This window comes from Telopea speciosissima, chromosome 11 (genome assembly GCF_018873765.1).
Source record: "Telopea speciosissima isolate NSW1024214 ecotype Mountain lineage chromosome 11, Tspe_v1, whole genome shotgun sequence".
Classification (NCBI taxonomy): Eukaryota; Viridiplantae; Streptophyta; class Magnoliopsida; order Proteales; family Proteaceae; genus Telopea; species Telopea speciosissima.
The window spans coordinates 50,030,085-50,054,465 of NC_057926.1; the positions used below are offsets into that span (position 1 = coordinate 50,030,085).

The 24,381-nt window shown below is 36.1% G+C and overlaps 1 protein-coding gene across 1 annotated transcript; it reads left to right on the forward strand.

Annotated features, from left to right (window-relative positions):
* Positions 1-21,970: 21,970 nt before the first annotated feature.
* On the forward strand, positions 21,971-22,646 carry LOC122646430. Its single transcript, XM_043839979.1, has one exon. It carries the CDS (start codon positions 22,156-22,158, stop codon positions 22,486-22,488), a length of 333 nt encoding a protein of 110 aa, XP_043695914.1. The 5' UTR covers positions 21,971-22,155; the 3' UTR covers positions 22,489-22,646.
* The last annotated feature ends 1,735 nt before the right edge of the window (positions 22,647-24,381 follow it).

Genomic DNA, 24,381 nt, shown 5'->3' on the forward strand with positions numbered 1-24,381 from the left:
CCATGCCGAAAGTGAAGCAGAGACTTAATGGTTTTTTCTAGCTCTTATAGTATTGTATCTTATTACCTTCAGTATATACCGTTTCTGATTCATAGACAAAAAAAATTAGAAAGGGATAGCCAATTACTCAAAAAACCTGAAGCGCAGTCTTCTTTGAATATCCCAAAGAACTACTCTCATAATAAAGTCTGAAAATTCCTCTCAAAAGTTCAATCGAAAGGAACTCAATGTGTTTACTTTTAGCCATTTGTAAGCCAATGCAAAGAGCCGAGATTTCAGCATAAAAATTAGTTTTATTTCCAAAAACATGAGAAAAGCTTCCTTGATGACTTCCATAAGAGTCTCTTAGGATTTTACCCACATCCTACCAAACCTAGGTTTCCTATAGCACATGCATCTACATTCAATTTCATCCATCCCATAACTATCGCAATCCAGCGAACTTCAAGAATGACCATAGGAGGGGCTAATACTAAGGTTGCCTTCGTCAACACTACTAAGGACTAGGGCAAGCGGAATTCAGTAGAGGCTCGAAGAGGGGCTTACTAAGCGAAGGACCAAAGGCGGCTTTGCTATCCATCCTACTATACCATCTACGGTGGCAGGCAAAACTATGATGCAACTGGACTATATCTTCCGTCATACCTCCTTGAATTCCGCTCCCACCAAATTTTGTGAGAAACCAACACAAAGAGAGTCTTCCATACCTGATTTAGAGGAACAACTCTAGCTTTCTATTTCCACCAAGAGAAAAACTCCATAATAGAATTAACTTGTACCATCCCTCACCGAAAACCGCCATTACCGTTCTACAAATCTCAACCGCCTGCAAGCCGAGCAAACACTGATTGTAGAGGCAACAATCATTTATTCCATACAGTTGTCACCCATGGAGGTTCCATCTGGAGATCTCTAAAATTCTCCCATGCTAATTTAACAGTAAAAGCACCAAATTGAGTAATGTTCCATATGTATTTATCAGCTTCCTGTTGACTTGGCAGCTTAATGACCTGAATCAAAGCAAAGATTTGCTGTAAAAATGAAAATTGTACATTAGGTAAGCACCAACAATTATCAATAATCAAAGCAAAGATTTGCTGATTAATCTCAAATTAACTAACTTTAGGAACTTAGATGATTCATATTCCAATATAATTGAGCCTCTTCATATAACAGATTAAGCATTTGGATTGGAAACTTCAATATGAAGTTGTGAAAGAACACATCTACCCCCAAGAAATTCTGTATTTGATAGGATTCCATAAAAATAAAATAAAAAAAAAAAAGTTCTAAACAAATGTAGTTAGGATACAAGTTATAATTTGAGAAGAGCATTGTTGATGATTATCACTCCTGTTAATTAGGTATTATGTAATATGTTGGAAGTGATCTCTTCTAGGGTTTGCTGTGGCATCTTGTGGGAATGATAATTATTTTATTTGTTATTAGAAGTAGGTTTTAAGTTGGGCTGAGCATTATCAAGGTTCTGTTACCTGGCAAAATATGCAGCGAGGTTGTATACCTCTACTCTTTGGAATGATCATCTGTCTTTCGTATCGTATCGGAGATTTCTCTTGGAATGTTCTTGAGAAACAAAAACAAACAACTTTTATGTGCAGGTAGTCAAAGAGAAAACCTATCAGCATGATAGAGAATGATGGAGAATGGTGCAGTTTTTCGAATGCTATGCGAGTGATTGAGGGTGTGAAAGTCTTATTTCTCTGGGGAGTTAAAAGGAGGATATATATGGCAATATCAAAGACCCTTTTTTTTTTTTTTTTAAATAAGGGCAATATATATGACCTTGATTATTATAGACAAGTGAACTCATTTCTCTTATTAATTTTAGTTTTTTTTTTTAAATTGAAATAGATGTACGTCCTCATTCTCCATTCATTAGCTTAAATGAATATATAGGGATTAATAGATGCCAAAATATAAACATTTCTTCATTACTCATGGTTACCCAAATAGGACAACAGTAGCCAATTTGTCCCCAATGGTCGCATTAGATATAAGCCACGAGACATGTTGGCCCTCCTCCAGCCGTGGTGGGAGCTGGAGGGTCCAGCCCAGCAAAACAAGGGGGTTTTGGTCATTTCACAGGTGGGACCCAAGTAGGCCCCCCTGTGAAATGACCATCCCCCCCCCCCCTGTTTTTGCTGGGCTGGACCCAATTTTACTTGAAAATGACATTTACAAGTATTAATATTCTATGGAAATTTTTATAGTTTTTCTTATTTTTATGTCAGAATAAATAGTGGGAAATCCTTTCTTGTTTTTTTTTTTGGGGGGGTTGAATCGATAATATATTCAACAGAATGCGAAATTACAAGGATACCCACTAAGAGGGAAGAAAAATGAAGAAAAGAGGCCTAACCCGATGGAAGAGGCCACTAATTGGGGGAGGGGGGGAGAGATAATAGAAAAAAAATAGACAAGAATGATCCAACTAGACACAATAAAACTGTTTCTACAAGGATTTTGAATCAGAAATCCTATCTTAGAGAACAAATTTTTTTTTTTTTTCCATTTTAGGTGAAAAGGTGAAAAAGAAACCGAACCTTTAAAGGCTTTTGTTTTGTCATCATATTTTCTTAAAATGTTAACTGCCGCTCTCTGGTTATTACAAGATGGGCTTCTTTTTTTTTATAGGTAATATCAATTTAGGAAAAAGAACTCTGTCTAGGAATGTAGCCTACACCAGCACTGTCATGAGTCTATCTCTCCACCCATGTGAAAAGACTTCCCTATCAATTTATTAGAAAATGCGGGAGAACTACTAGTACAAGCCTACATACTAGACCAATCCATAAGAATCTGTTAACAAAATAGAGAATAGGGTAAAGAGAGAGAGAGAGAGAGAGAGAGATGACACAAGAGATTAACGTGGTTTGGTTCTCTCAGAACCTACGTCTTTAGCAACAAGGTAATTCACTATTATGATTTTTCTTGCCCACGATTCTCTCCTTTAAACAGAAATATGGAGAGAATTACAATGTAAATAGGTGTTACAAATAAACAAGGAAACTATACAATCAACCGATTCCTTGTGTCAAGAGGATCCTTTCTTGAGGCAATCTCCTTTGAGGTCCTTGATGTACTTTGATAATAAGAAATGAGAGGGGTTTCCTCATTGCCTACATCCCTTCAAGCACAATTATCTTGAGCAATAACACAGTTTGCACTGTGCAGCAAGCGAAAAGAATTCCTGTTCGAGAAGATCAATTTTATTCCAAAGCGATGTTCTCATCCCAAGAAAGCTTGAAGAGGGCTACTCTGAAGATTGCCAAAGATAATTACAAGAAGGAGACCTTAGTGTTGTTTGATCACCACAAGATTGCAAGAGCATGCAAGAATGTATTTCAAGACATTCTTCTTCATATGCCTGTTGAGGATCTTGATACGCGTCAACTTTCCTTCCCCCACTGGATCAGGAAGGGAATCCACACACATCAATCTGACCATAGGGGAAGGCTTATCGACCAAAACTGATGTAACACACTTGGTAAATCATTGATCCGATTGTATAGCTTTCCAATTTTTTTTTTCTGCAGTGTTTCTTAACTGGTTGGAAACAGTAATACTCCATCTCTTCTCTAGTAATGCACTTCCCATGTTTTTGGCCCATTTGTACTCTTAGAAAAAGTTCCTGAACAAAAATATATTGAATGAGATTAAAAAAAAAAAAAAAAGGATTCTTTATCAAGGTAGTAGGCAAAATGAAAGACCATCATATACTAATTGTACGCCAGTCTTGGATGATAATTAAATGCTGCACATAAGATGAATAGCACGAAATAGTCCATCTCAAATTAAAAACACATATTTTACATCATAAGGTTCATGGCCAAACCCAAGCCCATAGTTAGACCTGTTATGTCCTAATAGGTCCAATCTTGGACAAAGCTGGAAAAAACTGGGGGCTATGATGGATTATAGTAGCTAGTATCATTATTAGCCTTTAATGTCTCATTTTACCTACTAAAGTGAATCCTAGCTTGAGAGTATGTAACTATATGCTTGTATATCATTTTTGCAATGGGCTACACTTATAAAGTTGTTGCAATATTCTAGCAATATTGAACCAAGGTACGCCCATAGAGATTGGTAGGCCACTATTGAGCATTCATTACTAAGGTCAAGATAATGTAATGCATCTCTAGATAACTACATGATTTAAAAACATGTAACGATTTACCAATATGTTAAATCTGATTTTATACATAAATATCTCTAGCTAATGAGTAGTTTTTGTCTAAAATTTTACTAGATATTCAATCATTTATAAAATAATTATTTACAACAAAATATTGAAAGGAAAAATGAAAGGAGATGTGAGAGATAAAAAATGTAAATCAATCCTAAAAATATTGGGAAGAGAAATCTCTTTAAGAATCTAAGAAAAGAGCGAAACTCCCCTTAATTGTAAGGTGAGAAAAGGTTTACTTTGTAAGAATTCCTTATTTGTATATTGCAAAATGAAATACATGTCTACCTTATTTCCTATTATGATTTATTTTATTTACGTATTCCTCTTTGCTTTGTCCAAGAGATAAACAACTTAATAGGAAATTCTAAAAGGTCAAAGATGAGGATAATATCAATAGTCAACTCATCAGTTGGTGACAAATTAGCAACCAATTGCTAAGAGTTGATTGGGAATAAACTCAATCAAGGAGGTTTTTTATGCAGGCCACTCCCACACCCATATGGCCAAACCTAGCCAGATCTCATACTCTTGGAAGATCAGCCCGGATCCAAGCTCAAAAGGACTCAAGCCCAGCCCAAGTCCAAAGCTGTCCAAAATATAATCCAGAATTCTGGCTGGACAAATATATCAACTTTAAATTCATTTTCGGATTACCTACACTAGGATTTTGTGAAAACCCAAAATCCCTAGAAAGCCTACATGTGAACCTAACCGTTGACTGAGCACCCCTTACTAGTTGGCCTCTTTTGATTGGGTGATTTTTTTATCTCCTTAAAGCGGCTCTTCAATTCTTGAGCTCTCTCTTTCTTCTTGTATCCACTACGGATTTCCCTTGATTCAACGTAGGCATAAGCCATTAGTTTTTTGTGGAGGTTTCTTTACCTTTTCTTTTTACTCTCTATATTCTTTCCTCTTTTATTAGAGGGGGGGGGGGGGGAGAATCTTCAGTTTTGTTGAATATATTAATTACTCACAAAAAAAAAGTTTTTTGAGATAAAGTCAGCGTAGGATTTTAGTTATTTTTCTGTATTAATTAATAACTCCATAATAGAAAATAACTAGAATTTTTACTATCGATGTCTAATAACTCACCATTAGGGCCATTGAGGGCCAAAATTGGCATTTGCAACACCTTGTCGAGATTCCGCTTTATCAGCTTTTGTTCACTAAAGAGGCCCAGCCATAGGCCCGGTCTCTCCGGGTATGCCCAATCACACATGTTAGATTTAACATCTCACCCCACAGTTGAGAACCACGGCCCATGGATTTAAGTGACCTAAACCGAAACGCATTACAACCCTTAGATTGAAGGCTTCATCGCTATGGAAGAATGGCTTAGGGTTTCAAGGAGAGGCCGCAGCCTCCATGGGGAAGAAAACAACCATATAGATTCCTCAGAGAAGGTGACTGGTCACCCATCAATGCCCATATTGCCGGCGAACATAGATTGAAACGAGGGGAGCACGATAAATATAATAGAAAAACAAACGAGAGAGGGGATATTTAATACCAACAAAACAAAAGATAAAAAAGAAATACAAAAAATAGAGAGAATCGCAATGGCTTACTTATAGAGTTGCAGTGCCACGACCCCTTCAAATCCTCCATAGTTGTGATTGAACTCCGATATGGGAGAAGACCTTGGGTTGGGATGCAACCATCCTAGATCTTCTCTGGGTAAGAGACCTCAAGCTCTTCACTCTTTTTGTTGCAAGGTTCACCCATAGGGGTGGTTCTAGGGTATATCCACCATCAGACTTGATTGAATGGTGGAAATCCTGTCTTCGATCACCAATTACAACAAACACAGAGGGTTTAGAGATTATAGAGAAAGGATGACTAAAAATGAGAGGTGAAGGCTCAACTAGGGTTTTTGGTAATTGCAACGAGGTTGGGATTATTGGGAAGAGAGAGTAAGGAAAGAGATGGTGGCTGCTAGGGCTCACAAGGATATAGAAAAAATGAAAAGGAGAGAATGTATGGTGCGACCACGGCTGTGATTCGGTTCTAATGGGGATGAGGAAGGAATAGAGATGAGGGAGAGGAAAGAAAGCAGAGAGTATCAACTTCTCTTTTTTTCTCCTCTTGGGAGCCTCCTTATTAGGTTAGGTTTTTTTTTTCTATTTTATAGACTTTTGCTTTGCTCTTTGTTTTTCAACTTTTTTTGCCCGAGTGCAGTTTCACGCGAATAAGGGAAACCCCCCTTGGAATCTGGCAAAAGCAGTTGATGCATTTATGACATATCACCCCCTCACATGAACAGTGATATGTATCAACACAAGATATCAACTAGCTTGATTATGCGCTTTGTGCGAGAGTGCCCGAGTGCAGTTTCACGTGAATAAAGGAAACCCCCCTTGGAATCTGACAAAAGCAGTTGACGCATTTATGACATATCACCCCCTCACATGAACAGTGATATGTATCAACACAAGATATCAACTAGCCTGATTATGCGCTTTGTGCGAGATCTCCACAGCTACACTTTCCATAGTTCACATAGTCACACCTTCCATATTTCACACAGCCACACCTTCCACATTTCACACATTCCATACCATGCACGCGCTTTCCTATCCTGGAGCTACCATTGGTGATGATATTATCTTTCCTTTACTATGTTGTGTATATATTGTATTTTCATATCATCTTTGGACCTTCCTAAACCAGGGAAATTCTTTGTAATATTCTAGCACTCTATAAATACAATAAACTCTCAGTTGAGAGTATGGATTGATTCCTTAGTTAATATGGTATCAAGTGCTAAAAACTCCAAAGAGATTTTTTTAAGTTTTTTTTTCCTTCTCTAGTTCAATCGAGATATATCCATGGAGGCCGACGACCACAGTGTCGTGGGACTCCAGACGAGGCTACTCCTCTTGCCCCTGCGGACACTACTTCTGCCTCTCTAATCACCCCATCTCCCTTGGGTCCTCCTCCTCTCGCTTCTATGCCTGGCCCTAGTACTCTCTTGCAACCTCTGCTCCCTCTCATATAGCTCCCACAAGCTCCTTTCCTGCTGCCCAACACTTTTTGTCTCTCAAGCTCACAAGAAAAAATTATATTTTCTAGCGCACACAAATCATTCCTTATCTGCATGGCCAGAGCCTTTATGGTTACCTCGACGGCACTCACTTTTTCCCTATGGATTCCCTTGTTGCCCAACCATGGCTTTAACAAGATGCTTCCATTCTCAGCCTTCTTGTTGTGTCCCTTTCTAAGGATGCATTACCTAGGGGTGCAAGTTTGGCCATGTCGGCCCGAACCCGCCCTGGCCCGCCCTGAGCCTGAACAGGGTCTAGGTTGAGATATTTGGCCCTGAGGGCGGGTCAGCGCTGGAAATGTCTGCCCCTGAGTCAGGGTTGGGTCGGGTCAGGGTTGAGGCCCCAGGTTAAGCGTGGCCCAGCCTGGCCCGACCCTGTTTTAAGTTATAGTATAAAATATATATTGATATAATATATATATATTATAAACTTTAAATGTCACTCATATTTTGTTATATAATATATTATATATGAAAATAATAAGTGATATAATACATTTTATTATATTGTTATTTTACGTAGAATTGATCATTTTCTCCCTGGCCCATTATAGCCCATGCATTTCCTTCCCCCTCCCCATGATCAGGGCCAATCAAGGTCAGCCCAGCCCGACCCTGAGGGTGGGTCAGGGTTGGATTTTTCAGGCCCTAAGTTAGGTTTGGGTCGGGCCTGGACCCAACTAAAGGGAATCAGGGTTGGTCTAGGGTTCTATAAAGCCCGGCCCAACCCGACCTGTTGCAGCCCTAGCATTACCTCTTCTTGTTGGTAAGAACACAAGCAAAGAATTATGGGAGGCCCTTCAACTTGCATATGCTCTACCTCTAGCACACATCTACTATCTCTTCACATGGCTCTCTAGGACTTGACTCACAAAGCCAATGAGTCCATAACCCAGTTTTTGCAATGTGCAAAGACCATCTCAGATTAACTTGTTGCAGCAGGTAAGCCCATGGCAACAGCTGACTTCAACATACATGTATTCAAGGCATTGCGCTCTGATTTCAAAGGCCTCATTCCCACCTTACTTGCTCATGTGGATCCTATTTCCTATGATGAGCTATATATTTGAAGTTTTTCATTCTGAGTTTTTCATTTCAATCCAAAATAAGCTATACATCACCCAAATGCTTACATATGAAAAATGATTAATGTGATTTGTAGAACTAGTGGAGTTTGCAAAACGAACCTCATAGGAAACAAGTGGAGTTTGAGCCCTATAGGCATCCATTTTTGTTGAGGAAATTCTTGCTTGTTCATCGGTAACTTATTTCTTTCTTGCCCTCTTGTGGGGGGAAAGGTTCTTTTGTGCTTCTTTAAATATTTTTCATTCATCCAAAAAAAAATCTCATTTTTTAGGGGCATGTTTGAGAAACCTTCAAAGAAAGAACAATATTAGGCGAGCGAGGCAGAGGCCTTACTACATACTTTCCATCCTCGCGAGGGAAAGAGACTTTCTTCTAGGTGAACATTGAGATCTTTGGTTGTGAGATTCAAGGTGAGAACATGTTTACTGCCAAAACAGAATGTGCAAAATCTCTATTTGCCTCTGTCATTCTTTGAGTCTCTTCCTTTTTGTGTATGGCATTGCCACTACCTTTGGCACCATCCACTTATTCGAAACTTAATTTGGAAGCAATATCTCGAACCTTCCGAGATTCCCTTATAACCAACCAATGGCAAGTTCTTTTCCTTGTAAAGATCTCTTCATTGGAGTCTCAAAAGGTATACATATCAATCAACTTAAAACTTGTAATCCCTAAAACTTATACTGTAGATTGAGATTCTATTGCAGGCATTTAGAGAACATACACATATCAGTCAAAAAAACAAACTTGTAATCGCTTTGGAACTGGGTTACTCCAAAGTGATGTGAACAGTCTCAACGGGCTTCTGATACCAAGAAAGCTTGTAGAGGTCTCCTTGACTCGTCTGAAGATTTGCAAAGATAAGTACAAGAAGAAGACCCTCTGGTTGTTTGATCAACACAACCTTCTGGCCGTATCCTTCCAATGGCAATGGCAGAGGTAACCAAGAAGGAAAGTGTCTTGTCCATTTGGATTTTTAGGAATTCTTCAAGATCGACACATCAACCTGATTAGGGGAAGGGTTATCGAATGCCTGGTAAATCATTGATCCGATTGTATAGTTTTCTATGTCTTTTGGTCGTGCTTCTTAACCCATTGGAAACAGTAATACTCCATCTCTTCTCTAGTAATGCATTTGCCATGCTTTTCGCACATTCGTACTCTTAGAAATAGTTCCTAAACAAAAATATATTAAATGAGAATAAAAAAGGATTCTTTATTTATTTTATTTTGATAAACAAGGATTCTTTATCAAGATGGTAGGAAAAATGAAAGACCATCATATAATAATTGTAGGCTAGACTTGGATGATAATTAAATGCTGCAAAATAAGCTGAACAACATCAAATATACCATTTCAAATTAATAACACATGTTTTACATCATGAGGTTCATGGGTAAGCCCAATCCTATCGTTAGGCCTATTATGTCCTAATTGGGCCAATCTTGGACAGAGCCCAAAAAACTGAGGGCTATGATGGGTTATAGTAGCTAGTGTCATGCCTACTTTAATGTCACATTTTACCTACTATACCCACAAAGCTGTCTTGCAATATTGAGCCAAGCTGCATGGTAGACCAGTCTTGAGCATTCATTACTAAGGTCAAGATAATGCAATGCATCTCTAAATAACTACATGATTTAAAAACATGTTACGATTTAACAATATGTTAAATCTGATTTTATACATAATTGTCTCTGGTTAATGAGTAGTTTTTGTCTAAATTCTTTCTAGATATTCAATCATTTAGAAAATAATTATTTACAATAAAAAAAAATTAAAAGAAAAAATTAAAGCAGTGAGAGATAAAAATGTAAATCAATCTTAATAACATTGGGAAAAGAAATTTATAAGGATTCACATGCCTTGGATTGTGAAATACAGTGATAACATTTCAATATATAAATGTTATTGGATTCCTTCTTCTGAGTTTTAAGAAAATCTAAATCTATTATGTAATACTTTCAACCCCAAAGTTAGGGATTTACTTAATAATATTAGGAGGCGAGATGAAAATATTATTAGATAAATTTTGCTTATTATAAGAATGACACCGATATCTTACCAATATTCTTAAAAATGAAGGGTATATATAAACATATTTTGATTTGGTCTTTACTTAAGAATGTTGTCATATAGTACCATATCACTATAAGAAATAAGAGCTTTAGAGGTGGTAGAAAACCGCCACTAAAGGTAAAATTACTGTCACCAGGTTTTTAAAGGCGATAATGTCATCCGCCACAAAAGCGCTATTAAATTGTCTGTCCAAAAGCCTTAAATTTTTTTTTCAATCGCTCATGTTTCTTTAATTAGAGGCAATTAAAAGTTGATCTTTTCTTTTTATGAAATGAAGGTGAGGGAGTATGTGGCTATGGTTTCTTTCAATTTAGATAGATTGTTTTTGTGGACAACTCTTTCCTTCCTGGTTATTCAACACTTTTATACTAACTTAGTTTATTTCAATGTTTGTTCATTTGATAAATCCTTTTCGCTAATGAAAGAAAAAGTAAGAATAGTAAAAATACTTTTATATCTGATATCAATAAAATAAGTCTCAACAATCGATCATATGCAACTTGTTGATTTTACGAACTACCACTTGCTCTTACACTTATGCATTGTAGATCATTCTCATATTATAAAGAACAACCAAAATGATGACTGAATACAAATGATACTAATATCAAACACTCAAGGAAAATGAAAAAAAAAAAAAAAAGAGACATATATAGTTACCCAAAAGATCTTAATGGGAAGAACTCTTCCTGAAATCCAAATCGCTTATTGATGGTTAATAGAGAAGGAAGGGTTTATATAGAGAACTCAATGAAAGTGCTTGGTAAAATCTTGGTGGTAGAGAAACATTTATAAAAACTCTATGCTAACAGTGGTTGGTTGATAAAAAATTGAAATAAACATATTCATCACCCCATCATTTGTATATTATTACAAGAAAATATGATTCATTATATATTGCTAAAATTAAAGTAATTAAATAATTAATTAAATTTTGAATGGAATGGAACCTAATTTTTGGAAAGATTATAATAGACCCTATCCAGTCACAATTTTTGGGGAGAAGCACCTACCTTAAAAGTGGAATAGTCCTTGAAAGAGAAAAAATTATGGTAACCATGGAAATAAATATATTCACCACCCCATATTTAATGATATGTTGTATACTATTACAAATAATAATAATAATAATAATAGTAATGATTCATTATATATTACTAAAAATAAGGTAAATAAATTTTGAATGGAATGAAACCTAAATTTAGGAAAGGTTATATTAGATCTTATCCATTAAAATTTTTTTAGGGAAAAGCACCTTCCTTAAAGCAGAATGGTCCTTGAAAGAGAAAATTTTATGGTAACCTTGGAAATAAATATATTCCCCAGCCACCCCAAATTCAATGATATATTGTATACTATTATGGAAAAAAATATATTTGTTTCATTATATATTCCTAAAATTAGGTTTCTTTCCATTCAAATTTAATTATCTTATTTTTAGCAATATATAATGAATCGTTATTTTATTTTTTTTGTAATAGTATACGACTAATCATTAAATTTGGGGTGGTAAATCTATTTAATTCAATGCTTGCGATGCTTTTTTCTCTTTCAAGGACCATTCCTCTTTTAAGGAAGGTGCTTTTCCCAAAAACCTTTGAATGGATAATTATAATCTTTCCTAAAATTTGGTTTCTTTCCATTCAAAATTAATTATGTTATGATGAATCATTATTTTCTTCTTTTCGTAATAGTATACAACATATCATTAAATTTCGGGTGGTGAATCTATTTATTTCAATGCTTGCAATATTTTTTTTCTTGCAATGACCATTCCGCTTTTAAGGAATGTGTTTTTTCCCAAAAACTTTGAATGGATAGGATCTATTATAATCTTTCCTAAAATTAAGTTTATTTCCATTCAAAATTTAATTATCTTTTTTTGGCAATATATTATCTTCTTTTTTTGTACTAGTATACAACATATCTTTAATTTGGGGTGGTGAATCTATTTGTTTCCATGCTTGGCATAATTTTTTTTTTTTCAAGGATCATTCCACTTTTAAGGAAGGTGCTTTTCCCCAAAAATTTTGAATGGTTAAGATCCACTATAATCTTTCCTAAAATTAGGGTCACTCCATTCAAACTTAATTATCTTACTTTTAGTAATATATAATGAATCATTATTTTCTTTTTTTTTTCTAATAGTATACAACATATCATTGAATTTGGGGTGGTGAATTTATTTATTCCCTATTTTATCATTGTATCAACCAAGCACTTTTCTTTGCTATAGATTGCATACAGTTTCTATACATGTTTCTCTACTGCCAAGATTTTACCAAGCACGTTCATTGAGTTCTCTATATAAATCCTTCCTTCTCAATTAACCATCCATAAACGATTTGGATTTCAAAAAGAATTCTTGCCATTAAGATCCTTTGGGTAACTATTCATGTCCCCTTTTTTTTTCATTTTACTCCAATATTTGATATTAGTATCATTTGTGTTCTCTCATCATTTTTCTTGTTCGCTATAGTGTTAGAATGATCTACAATGCATAAGTGTAAGAGCAATTGCTAGTTTGTAAAATCAACAAGATGTATATGATAGTTGAGACTTATTTTATTGATATCTTATATGAAAGCATTTTACTCTTCTTACTTTCTCTTTTCTTAGTGAAAAAGATATTTATCAAACAAACAAACATTAAAATAAGCTAAGTTATTATAAAAGTGTTGAATAACCAAGAAGGAAAGTGTCTAGTCGACAAAAATGATCTACCTAAATCGAAAGATACCATAGCACCTTCATCTCACAAAAAGAAAAAGACCAACTTTTAATTGCCTTTAATTAAATAAACATGAGCGATTGAAAAAAAAAAAAAAAAAAAAATTGAATGCTTTTGGATGTATATATTAAAGCGGTTTTGTGGCGGGTGAAATTATCGCCTGTAAAAACTTAGTGGCAGTAATTTTAGCTTTAGCGGCAGTTTTCTACCGCCTCTAAAGCTCTTATTTTTTTGTAATGATATGATTTAATAACAACATTCTTAAGTAAAGAACAAATCAAACTATGTTTATGTCTACCCTTTGTTTGTAAGAATATCGGTTAGAAAACAGTGACATTCTCATGATAAGCAAAATTTATCTAATAATACTTTTACCTTGCCTCCTAATATTATCAAGTAAATCCGTAACTTTTGGGTTGAAAGTATTACATATTGGATTTAGACTTTCTTAAAACTTAGAAGAGGATTCCAATAACATTTTTACATTGAAATATTATCGTTGTATTTCACAATCTAAGGCATGTGAATCTATATAAATTTTAGAGCTTTTAGAGATCTACTTTAAGGAGGCTGCACTTTTGATGTCCCCGAAGAGAGAAGAAAGATACTGTTTAAATTTAAGATTGTATAGCTCAAAAGATTTTAATTAAAGAGAATCCTATGATAAGTTTAGTCAACAAAGGAAAATTGTTATAAAAAACCTCCTTAATTCCCAATCAACTTTGAGCAATCGGTGGCAAATTTGTCACCAACTAGTAAGTTGAATATTGGCATTATACTCTTCTTTGTCCTTTTAGAATTTCCTATTAAGTTGTCTATCTCTTGAGCAATGCAAAGAGGAATACGTAAATTAAATAAATCACAATAGGAAATAAGGCAGACATATATTTCATTTTGTAATAGATAATTAAGGAATTCTTAAGACTTAAACTCTTTCTCACCTTATAATTAAGAGGAGTTTCACTCTTTTCTTAGATTCCCAAAGAGAATTCTCTTCCCTATGTTATTGAGATTGATTTACATTTTTATCTCCCACATCTCCTTTTGTTTTTCCTTTCAATCTTTTTATTGTAAATAATTATTTTCTAAATGACTGAATATCTAGTATAATTTTAGACAAAACTATTCACTAGCTAGAGATATTTATGTATAAAATGAGATTTAACATGTTCCTAAATCATTACAAGTTTTTAAATCATGCAGTTATTTACAGATGCATTACATTATCGAAGGCATCTTGATCTTGATACTAGCCACTATAACCCGTCATAGCCCTCAGTTTTTTCGGGTTGTGTCCAATATTGGTCCTATTAGTTCATAATAGGCCTAACAAAGGGCTTGGGCTAATGAGTTATTCATATGAAATGGACTATTTCATGCTCTTCATCTTATTTGTGGCATTTAATTATAATCGTAGTCTAGGGTACATTAATTAGTATATGATGGTCTTTCATTTTGCCTACGACCTTGATAAAAGAATCCTTTTTTATTCTCATTCAATATATTCTTTTTCAGGAATTTTTTCTAAGAGTACGAATGTGCCCAAAACATGGCAAATGCAATCTATACAATCGGATCAATGATTTACCAGGTGTGTTACATTACTTTCAATCTTTGTTATACAAGGGAACAAAAATAATAAGGGAGTGAGAATGCTACTTGATCGCGTGGTCCCTGCATTGTGGGAGCATATACCCAAGCATCCAATATGGGCGACAGGGTGGTCATTTCGCCACCCATGTGTCTGGGTGTACGGGGCACAACCAAACAGCCTTCTTTTTCCCAAATAATAAATACACAAATAAGATGTTTTCTCCTTACACTCTTTCCTCCATTTTAGGTTCCTCACATTAATCCATGAACCCTCCTTACACAATTAAGATAATGGGCTTTGAGGATGGTCATAGTAGGCTTGCTTCCTCAAATTTTTTTCCAATGGAAATTACCTCGATGTTGATTTCCACACAGCGGAAAGGATCTGGTTGTCCTACGCGTCGATCCGCACGAACTCTCATGTCACAAGTTTCGCAATGATCCACGGACTCGTTAGGTTTTCTCCAATGAAGATTCCACACTCCAAATCCAAGGGAACAAGATGGAATCCCTAAGCGATACACACGCGCACGAGGACGTGATCAAACACAAACAGAGAGCAGGACGAGAGCTAGAGAGTGAGGGAGAGAGAATGTGAGATAGGGGAAAGAGAGGGCTGCGGCAATCTGTTGTGTGCAGCCTCCCTCTCTTACTCATTATATATAAGTGGTGGAGGATACCACCATGTGGCCCTCCTCCTCTAACCCTAGTAGTTTATGGGTCCCACGGCTGTCCCAAGTGGGCGCCCATGGCCCGACCCATATTGTTTAACAGAACCAAAATGCTGATTAAAGAAAAAAGTCAACTACTTGTGGGGGTAGGAATGGTATGTAACAATGGAAATAGGTGTGAATGCTACAACGAGAAACTGCTTCAAGGGAATTACAGGTTTTGTTCTGTCTTTTGGAAGAGCTTTATCCGTACCCTATCTAGTGTGCATATATATTCCTGAAGATAGACAAAGAAAATTATCTATCCATCATTACTGATAAAGAAATGTGCATAATTAGTGAGGGGCTACCCAACGCACGAGGCTCCCACCACTGCGGGGTCTAGGGAGGGTCACAATGTACGCAGCCATACCCTTGCTTCTGTAAGGAGGCTGTTTCTAGACTCGAACCCATGACCACTTGGTCACAATGTATTTAATGTAAAATGACAAGATAAATAAATGGTATATAAAGATTGTCATGCTGTCAGTGTGTAGTGTCTCTCACATTTTTTTTCTCACTTGTATAGAAAATATTTACCTTATGGGAAAAAGAACTATGTCTGGGAGTACTGTTGCCTACGCCGGCCAGCACTCCCATGAGTCCATCTCTCTCCTCATATAAAAAGACACTTTTGCCCCCCTTTTTTTTAAGGATGAGAGATAAGACACATGGGAGTGCTGGCACAGGCCACACTCCCGAACAGAAAACTACTTCCCTTACCTTATATAGATGGTATCTTTTTCAACACACCCATCAGTGTGGTGTGCAGATTCCTCCCCACAACATATTTAATATAAGTTAAAGAAATATGGTACACATTTCTTTTTGGCTAAATTAAAAAAAAAAATTAACTTGATTCTTCATCTTTTGGCATATATGATTACCATATATAAAGACAAGCAAGCCAAGCTGGGCTAACATATCTAAAGTTCAGTTCTAGACTTAAATCACAGGCCCCCATACCCATAGTAAAATACGCTGGGCTAATTAAGCTAGTTGGCCTGACTGTCCTTTGCCACCAAAAAGAAGCTTCTTTGTTAGTGTTTTTTAAACCTCTATAGGGTTTAGTATAGGTCTTGCATCTTTATTCTAGTTCATGGTATCCAGCCATGTGCAGAGTTATGTAAAGCACACACAGCAGTCATTTCTCTATTTTGGAGAAAAGGAAAATCTTTATGAAAAGAGGCTGAGGGGATGATGCATGAACAAATTAATGGATCTTTTTCCTTCAACTTCTTTTGTTCAATCTTTTTCGATGAAGATAAAGTAATTAATTTACTCCACTAGTACACTTTCGATCAAAAAATAAAACTATCACTGAAAAGTGATAGTTTTTTACATTATTGGGAAAGGAATGGAAGATAAAAGAATCAACTGTTTATTGGGGAAGAGAAAATAATCAATTTTAGAGTTGAGGTATGACCACTGTTAGCAAAAACGCGTTTAAATCCCATTTAAAATTTTGTTCTTGTTTTTATTTTTTTAAATACGTTTTATTGTATACCTCTCAAATGAATGGAAAAAAATGCGTACTTTTGTTTTCCTCGTTTTAAATGTGTAATAAATGCATTTGTATTTGTTTAAAACTATATAAAAAAAATAATAAAAAAATAAAAAATAAAAAAAACCCACTATGTATCCTAAGTAAGGGTTCAACGAAAATTCTTTTATAAAGAAGTGAGATTCCCAATTCTAAACAGACTCCACACCAGCATTAGTACCTGAGGATCCTAAATGAGGTTCCAATTCAAATAAAACTATAACATTATTTTAATAAAATTTTCATTTTAGAAGTAAGATGACAAGAAAAAAATATATATTCCAAAAATAGTTCACATGGATAGAGTATAAACCGATAAGGGAGAATAATATTTTCATTTGACACGTGTTCTAATTAAAATATACTCATATCGAATCAATTACTTATGCTGAAACCTTTTTTTTTTTTTTTGGATCCTTTTTTTTGTAAACTACGCTCTTAAAACCCTAAACATCTGTTTTCGTTCATTTGCCCTTTTTTTTATTTACTATTCGACTTTTTGCTCCATTTAAAACCTATACCATAAGTCTCTATTTTTTTATCGTTCTGTTTTTTGCTAACTATGGGTATGACTGCTACTCAATGTGTACAATTTATACCCTAATTTGTTATGTCCCACTTGGATTGGAAATCTCCATTCTTCAAGCCCAAAGGCCAATAGATAGAGATGTAGTGGAGAAAATGGTTTTCTTCGATTAATAAGAAGTTAATCACATGAATTTTAAACTTGAATTTGAATTACTAATCAGAAGATGTGCTTATCTCCACAATTGAAAGAGCAAGATTGCTCCATGTTGGATCATCAGCTAGCCCTGCAGCTTTCCTCAAGCAGTCAAGCGGGAGAAACAACATTTTAAAACACAGAATTGGGGATCAAATTGGCCGAAATCTGTCCCAAGAACCCTAAAATTGGTTCACAGATCTGAACACCCACCGATTTTAGTATTCTTTGGCATGAATCATCCTACGGATCATGACCAATTTCGATCCAAATCGGCCAATTCATCAATCTTATTCCTGATTTCCAAAACCATTGGAGAGAGACAGAAAAAAAAAAAGAGAAGGGGAGGGGAAAACCATTCGCGTATTGGATCAGGCTCCTCTCCAGGGAGACCAGCACCCAGGGTGTGCCCAGGGAGCATCCAAAAGTTGGGCCGTGCCGCACACATCTCGATGCATACCTAAAAATATATGCAGTACAGCTCAACGATTGGATGCTCCCTAGGCGTGCTGGACTCCCTGGAGAGGAGCCCAATTCGTATTTTTGTTGGGGGTATAAGGAGCAATTCATATGGGACCCATTGGAGTACAGAAATCAGGGAGGCAATGTTCATTCCTCCATAGGGTCCCACTACACAGATATTCTCTCGTGATTTTCATATACATGGATAAAAACCTAAAAGGATAAAGAGTCTGCAAAAGATCCAAAAGTGTCTCGAGCCACCCCCCCCCTCTCTCTCTCTCTCTCTCTCTCTCTCTCCTTTCTCATCTTGTTAGTTGTTCTCCAGTGTCATGTGATTTACTATCTATTTCACATGCCTCTCCCTCAATCATTTCATTTCACCCCCTCCCCATATGGTCCCCTTTCCGATCTCTTCTAAGTATACTTTTTTTTTTTATGGGATCTCTTCCTCATATTTACAAATCCCAAACAACCTCAGAAAGGTCCTTTCATATATACTATCTCTTCCTTTTTTTCATTGCAATATGTAGGACCGGACTGTTATGAATGGTCTTTTTAAGTCTTATGTCAATCCTAATTCCCCATTAACAGGATCCAAAATGCCAAAACTTAACTAAGAAAATATCGAACTAGCTTGTCTCTTTATTGGATCTTGTCCTATCTCTTGGAACAGCATGAAACAGTTAAGGATCTTCTTTTGAATCCAAATATAGAGCTATGGCCAAGGTTTTAAAATTCAGAATTGGAGACAGAATCGGTCAAAGAGGATTTCGATACGAATCGGCTTGAATCGTTTCAGGAATTAGGAATCTAAGCTATTTTATAATGAAAATCAAATCGGTTTAGAAATTGAGAATCGGCCCATGAATCGGTTCAATTCAAGATGGATTATAAAGAAAATGACTAGGAATCAATTGATTCAGAACTGATTCAGTTTCAAGAAGCAACGACTAGGAGTGGTGGAAATCAAGATCAGTATCAGCCGATTCACCGCTCCGATTCTTTTAAAACCATAGCTATGGTTGCTAAGACTTGTGAGTTGACTTGAGTATGTTATCCCCTCAAAGGCTTAGGAGTGCTACTTTCAGAGCCTATAGATTTATATAGTGACAATGAGGCAGTCGTACACATTGCAACATATCCAATCTTCCAAGAATGAACAACTTATCGAGGTTGACTATTATTTGATTCATGAAAAGCTTCTCACTCAACAAATTCAAATAATTTATGTTTCATCCAACCAATAGGTGACATATTTTTACTAAAATCTTTACTCATGAGTAGTGTTCTTTTCTTCTTCGTAAGTTAGGTATCCATGACATTCATGCTCTAACTTGAGAGGGAGTGTTGAATTATATAGGATCGTGATAGGCCTCGTCGAACCACATAATTCTTCTTCTTTGTTTTTTATTTCTCTCTATGATTGCAATGCTTTAACATTAATCTTAAATTGATTCTTCCCAAAGTTTTTTGAGTTTGTATTATCATTTTCTTGCATGGGCGTAGACACTTAATTACTCAATGCTATTTAAAGTTCATAACTAGTTTTGTCCTTCTGCCTTGTCCCTATTTGTTTGTTAAATTGCTTCTCAACAAAAATCCATCAAAATCATGGGCTTTTTCTTACTAGAAACAGCTTATTTAAAGGAAATTTTAATCATTGTAGGGCCACTAGACTTTTATGCCAAAGAAAACTAAATCACTATCTGCAACTGATAGAAATTGTTCATGTTGATAACTACAAATTACTATATTCAGTGACTGCTCGATTTCTTACTCAATGCAACTTAGACTTTCTTAACTATTTTTGTCTTTCTATTTTGTCCCCATGTGTTTGTTAAATTGCTTCTTAGAAAAGTTCCATCAAATCAGGGTCTTTTCTTCCTAAAGATAACTTTTTTAAAAGGAAATCTCAAATCATTTTACTGGGCTAGTAAGCATCTTACAGTGGTTATACTAAGAAACCCTTCTCATTTTTGTTTACTAAGAATTCATGTTCTTAGGAAACCTGGACCACTATCTGCAACTGAAATCAACAGTGTTCAAACTCTGCAATTTTTTGGTACTTTATAGTTTTGTGTGCTTGAGAGATAGAAGGAATGATGGTATGTTTCATGGCATCTCATTTCATGGTGTCCCTTGAAACAACAAATTTGAAAATTACAAGACAATGGATTTGGTTATTTTCTGGTCTTTGGGTAATTATCACATACTTTTCAGGATCTCCTCAATTATAATGTTCAAGAATTGAAAATTGATTATTTTGATTTATTAACTAGTTTCTTTGGTTTTGGAACTTACTGAATGATCAAATCCACAGGGTCCACCTGTCCACTAAGACATTAAAGATCTCTTTCTTGCTTATTTTTATTTGTTTGGTGGTTGGGAGGCTATGATCAGTGATGGGAAAGCATCCAATGTGGGTGTAGCTTTTTTTAAACCATTGGATTGGATTCTCATTAGCCCCACTTTGAACTTGTATTTACATAATCCATCATATCATCTTAAATCTCAGAGAACTGCTCCTATGTATGCCTGTGTACAGAATGTCCGAATCCCACCAACCCATTTGAAATTTATTTTGTTTTCTTCTAATAAGTAACTGTAACTCAGAGACTTCAATTCATCTCTATTTAAGGGCATTGTAATAGCACATAGATTTGTTCTATCAAACCATGGTTTCCTGACCCTCCATTTAACTTATAAAAAATTGTGAGATATGTACCTTTAGTTGAAGACTAGTCAACAATTCTACTGGAATGTTTGTTCTAATGGTTCAGAAGAATTGAACCGGATATGAACCAGTAAAAAAGGTTAGATATGTGGTTTCACTGGTGAGTAGACTGCAAAACCAACCCAAATTTATGTCCAAAGTTCCCAACTGGCTAACTTTGTTGAGGTTTTGGTGTCTTGACTTCTGATGATGGAGTGTGGAACCTTCAGGGGTATTTCGGTAAATTTTTTGTATAGGGTTTCACTATAAATTTATAGCGAGAGTTCTTTCTCTGTATTGAAAATCTGAGAGAGGTGTGAGGAATGAGCAAATGTAACTCTATTCTCCATTGATAATGAAACAGATCTCATCTCACCGTGGACGTAGGCAACCTTGCTGAACCATGTAAATCTTTGTGCGTATTGTGTGATTGTGTTTGCGATTTTCATTCTTCTCTGCATCGTGTTAGGTTTTACAAACTTATCGTACTAAATCCATGTTCTTTCTAATCAAGCCAATACATGACCCACAACTGTAAGTGGTCGGTTTCACACTTTTCCGGTCCAACCGAACCGGCTCCCCTGTTGACAATTTGAACCACATTCTGTTAAGTCACATGTACGACAATAAGAGTACTATGGATTCTCTGATATGTTGTGGACTTTCTGGGTATCTAAAAGTTAAAGAAATATAAGCTTCCCCTTTGGCTCTAAAAGCTGTTAATCATCCTCTTAAGTTGACTAAACTAACCTTAACCTTCCATCAACTAAATAAATTTCTGAAAACCACTGTTCTTAAACAAATTTATATAACCAATAAGTAAAGAATTTTAATTTATTTAGGACCAATTATTTGACTGAGTGTGTGTCAATTTGATCTGTTGATTTAAGAGATCAAAGTTTTCCAGCAATGTGTAGCTATTACCAATTTTGCCTCAACTTTTTGGGAGCCTTCTTTATACTTCTCTAAACATGAAAATAACAAAAAGAATAGAAAAATAAAGTACTGTTTAAAAAACAAGAAACCAAAAATGCCCATAAATATATATTTTTCCTCTCTCTCTGTCTATAGTGACTGTTGCTGTGAACTTGTCACATTATATATAATTACGTTAAAAAGGTGAGAGTAGGAAATAGGCACTTATTAAAAGTCTGAAGCTCTGAAATCAGAACACTGGAGCCCAAAGACAATGAAGAGAGTGGGAGAAGAGGTGATGAAGAAGTGGATAAGAGAGAAGGAGAAGTAGGAGAAGAAGGGGAGATGGCTACTGGAGAAGTGGTGAAGAGGGCAGAGTGTGGATGTTGTGGGATGTGGGAGGAGTGCACAGTGGACTACATAGGATGGGTGAAGGAGAGGTTCGGTGGCATATGGGTTTGTGGCCTCTGCGAAGAAGCCATCAAGGATGAGCAAGCAAGGCTTGGTGTGGGCGTTGAGGTTGCTCTGAGGGTCCATGCCATGTTTTTGGAGACAGCCCAACCTGATCCTGCCATTTGCATCGCTGGTTCCATCATCCATCTTCTCAAGAAGATCTTGTCTTCCTCTTCCTCTACTTCTTCCTCCAATGCTTCTCAACCTTCAAATTCTCCCTTGTAGCTCCTCACCCACAAAGCTAATACTTTACATGTTTCTTAGTTGTCTTGTTCCTAGCTTGACAAAGCTCTGCTACTAGCCATTAACAGTAAGTAGTCCGTACTATAATAATGTAAAGGGGCTAATTGAACATCAATCATGCAAGTCTAACTTTTACTTAATTTCAAGTATTTGGGTAAGCCTATTTTCATATTATAGCCTACTTGTTCTAATTTGTGATTGATTTAAGACTTAAGAGTTCATGCTTCTTCACCCATAATCACATCTATGGGGAAGATGAAGAAGGTATTGTACCATTCAATAATAGTGCAGAGAACAGACAAGGAGACCCACAAGATGCCACTCAAGACAAAAGGATGGTCCATTGACTTGACTCCTGTGAGTAATTTCAGTGAATAGCTTGTAAGCGGTTCCACATTAGCACTAGGCTGTGGCCCTGGTAGGTCTGTTGCTGACGATCTTTGGGCTCATTTGTCAACACCACTAAGCATAGATCAGGGATTGTTGTTCGATTATTATTATGACATTAAATACCAAGCAGATTCGTTTTTCCATCATGGTGCTTTAATTATAACATTTTGTACCAAATAGTTCATCAAGTACTCTGTTCCATTGATGGTGTTGTTTGCTTAATTAGAAAAAGTTACTGTTTCTTTTGGCGCACTGAACAAAAGCTGTTGAAAGAAAGGGACACATTGTCTCTTCAAATTAAATGACTTTAGACAGTTTTGCTGTGAACAGTGAACATCGGTAATATTTGAAAAGCCAAAACTAGTAACTTTGATTTTGGATCTTTTGCATACAAAATCTATAGTGGGCTCCTCTAGGGTTCATCTTTGTTGCTTACCCCACTTAGGAGATGTTTTTGTCACAAGTAATCGGAGCCAATTATAGAAGACTGGTTTTTAATAGAAGCAAAATGTACACAATCAGGAAGACATCACTATTTAACGTGAATAGCAAACCCTTCCCCACCCATCTGAACCGAGAATCATGGATTCGTCACCACAAGGACGAGATGTAGAATGATCAGTTTCAGTGACTACACTCTCTAAGCATCGATGTTTCATGCGAAAGCAATTATCCCACATCGGATCTGAGTAGTCTGATATGAATGCTTTTAAGGACTTTGGCATCCTCTCCTTTACGACTAACTTTTAATGGATCCAAGATGTGATGAGAAGCCAATAAAGGATGGCGTCTGCAAGCACACCAAGACGTGCGCAGGAAAAAGACCACACCAGAGAAAGAAAAGATGTTGGGTCAAATGAAGAAACCAGAGAGGAAACGAAGAACTATTTTCTGGGATACAATTAACAGAAGACTTTGATGGCTGATGATACCAGGGGAAACAATGGGTATCTCTGTTCTCAGATCCAATCTGTCCACAACATAGCTATGTCTAACATCCAATATACTCACAAAAGAAGTCCATCCAAAAGAAGCATTTTCATGGCAGACTTCTATAAGGTTCTTTGTTATGACCCCATGGTAGTGAGGGGTCAACTCCAGCTTGCATATCAAAATCCCTAAAAATCATATTTGAACTGAATCACTCCTTTTCATCTGGCACCCTGCAGCCAAACATTCCAGACGGGACCATGTTGCAGAGGTGGTAAGTTGGTACTAGCCCTAGAGCTTTTTCCTCACCACTCCACAGAACAGATATTACAACATACTTACAATGGTCCTTGCTTGGAGTACCACCAGTATGCAACAAAAAAGAATGGCGCGCCATCACCAACCAGAGTAGGTGAAGGATTTCCAGGCTCCAGTTGATTATCTTGGAGAGAGAGATAGAAGAGAATTTTTTACCAAAGCTAGCACATGTAAAGTGATTTTCACATTCATCTGACAAGAACAAGTCATAGCTCAGTGCCTCAATGGCTATATCCT

What these genes read in the sequence shown, in the direction of transcription:
- LOC122646430 (XM_043839979.1), top strand. Translation starts at nt 22,156, where the DNA reads ATGGCTACTGGAGAAGTGGTGAAGAGGGCAGAGTGTGGATGTTGTGGG.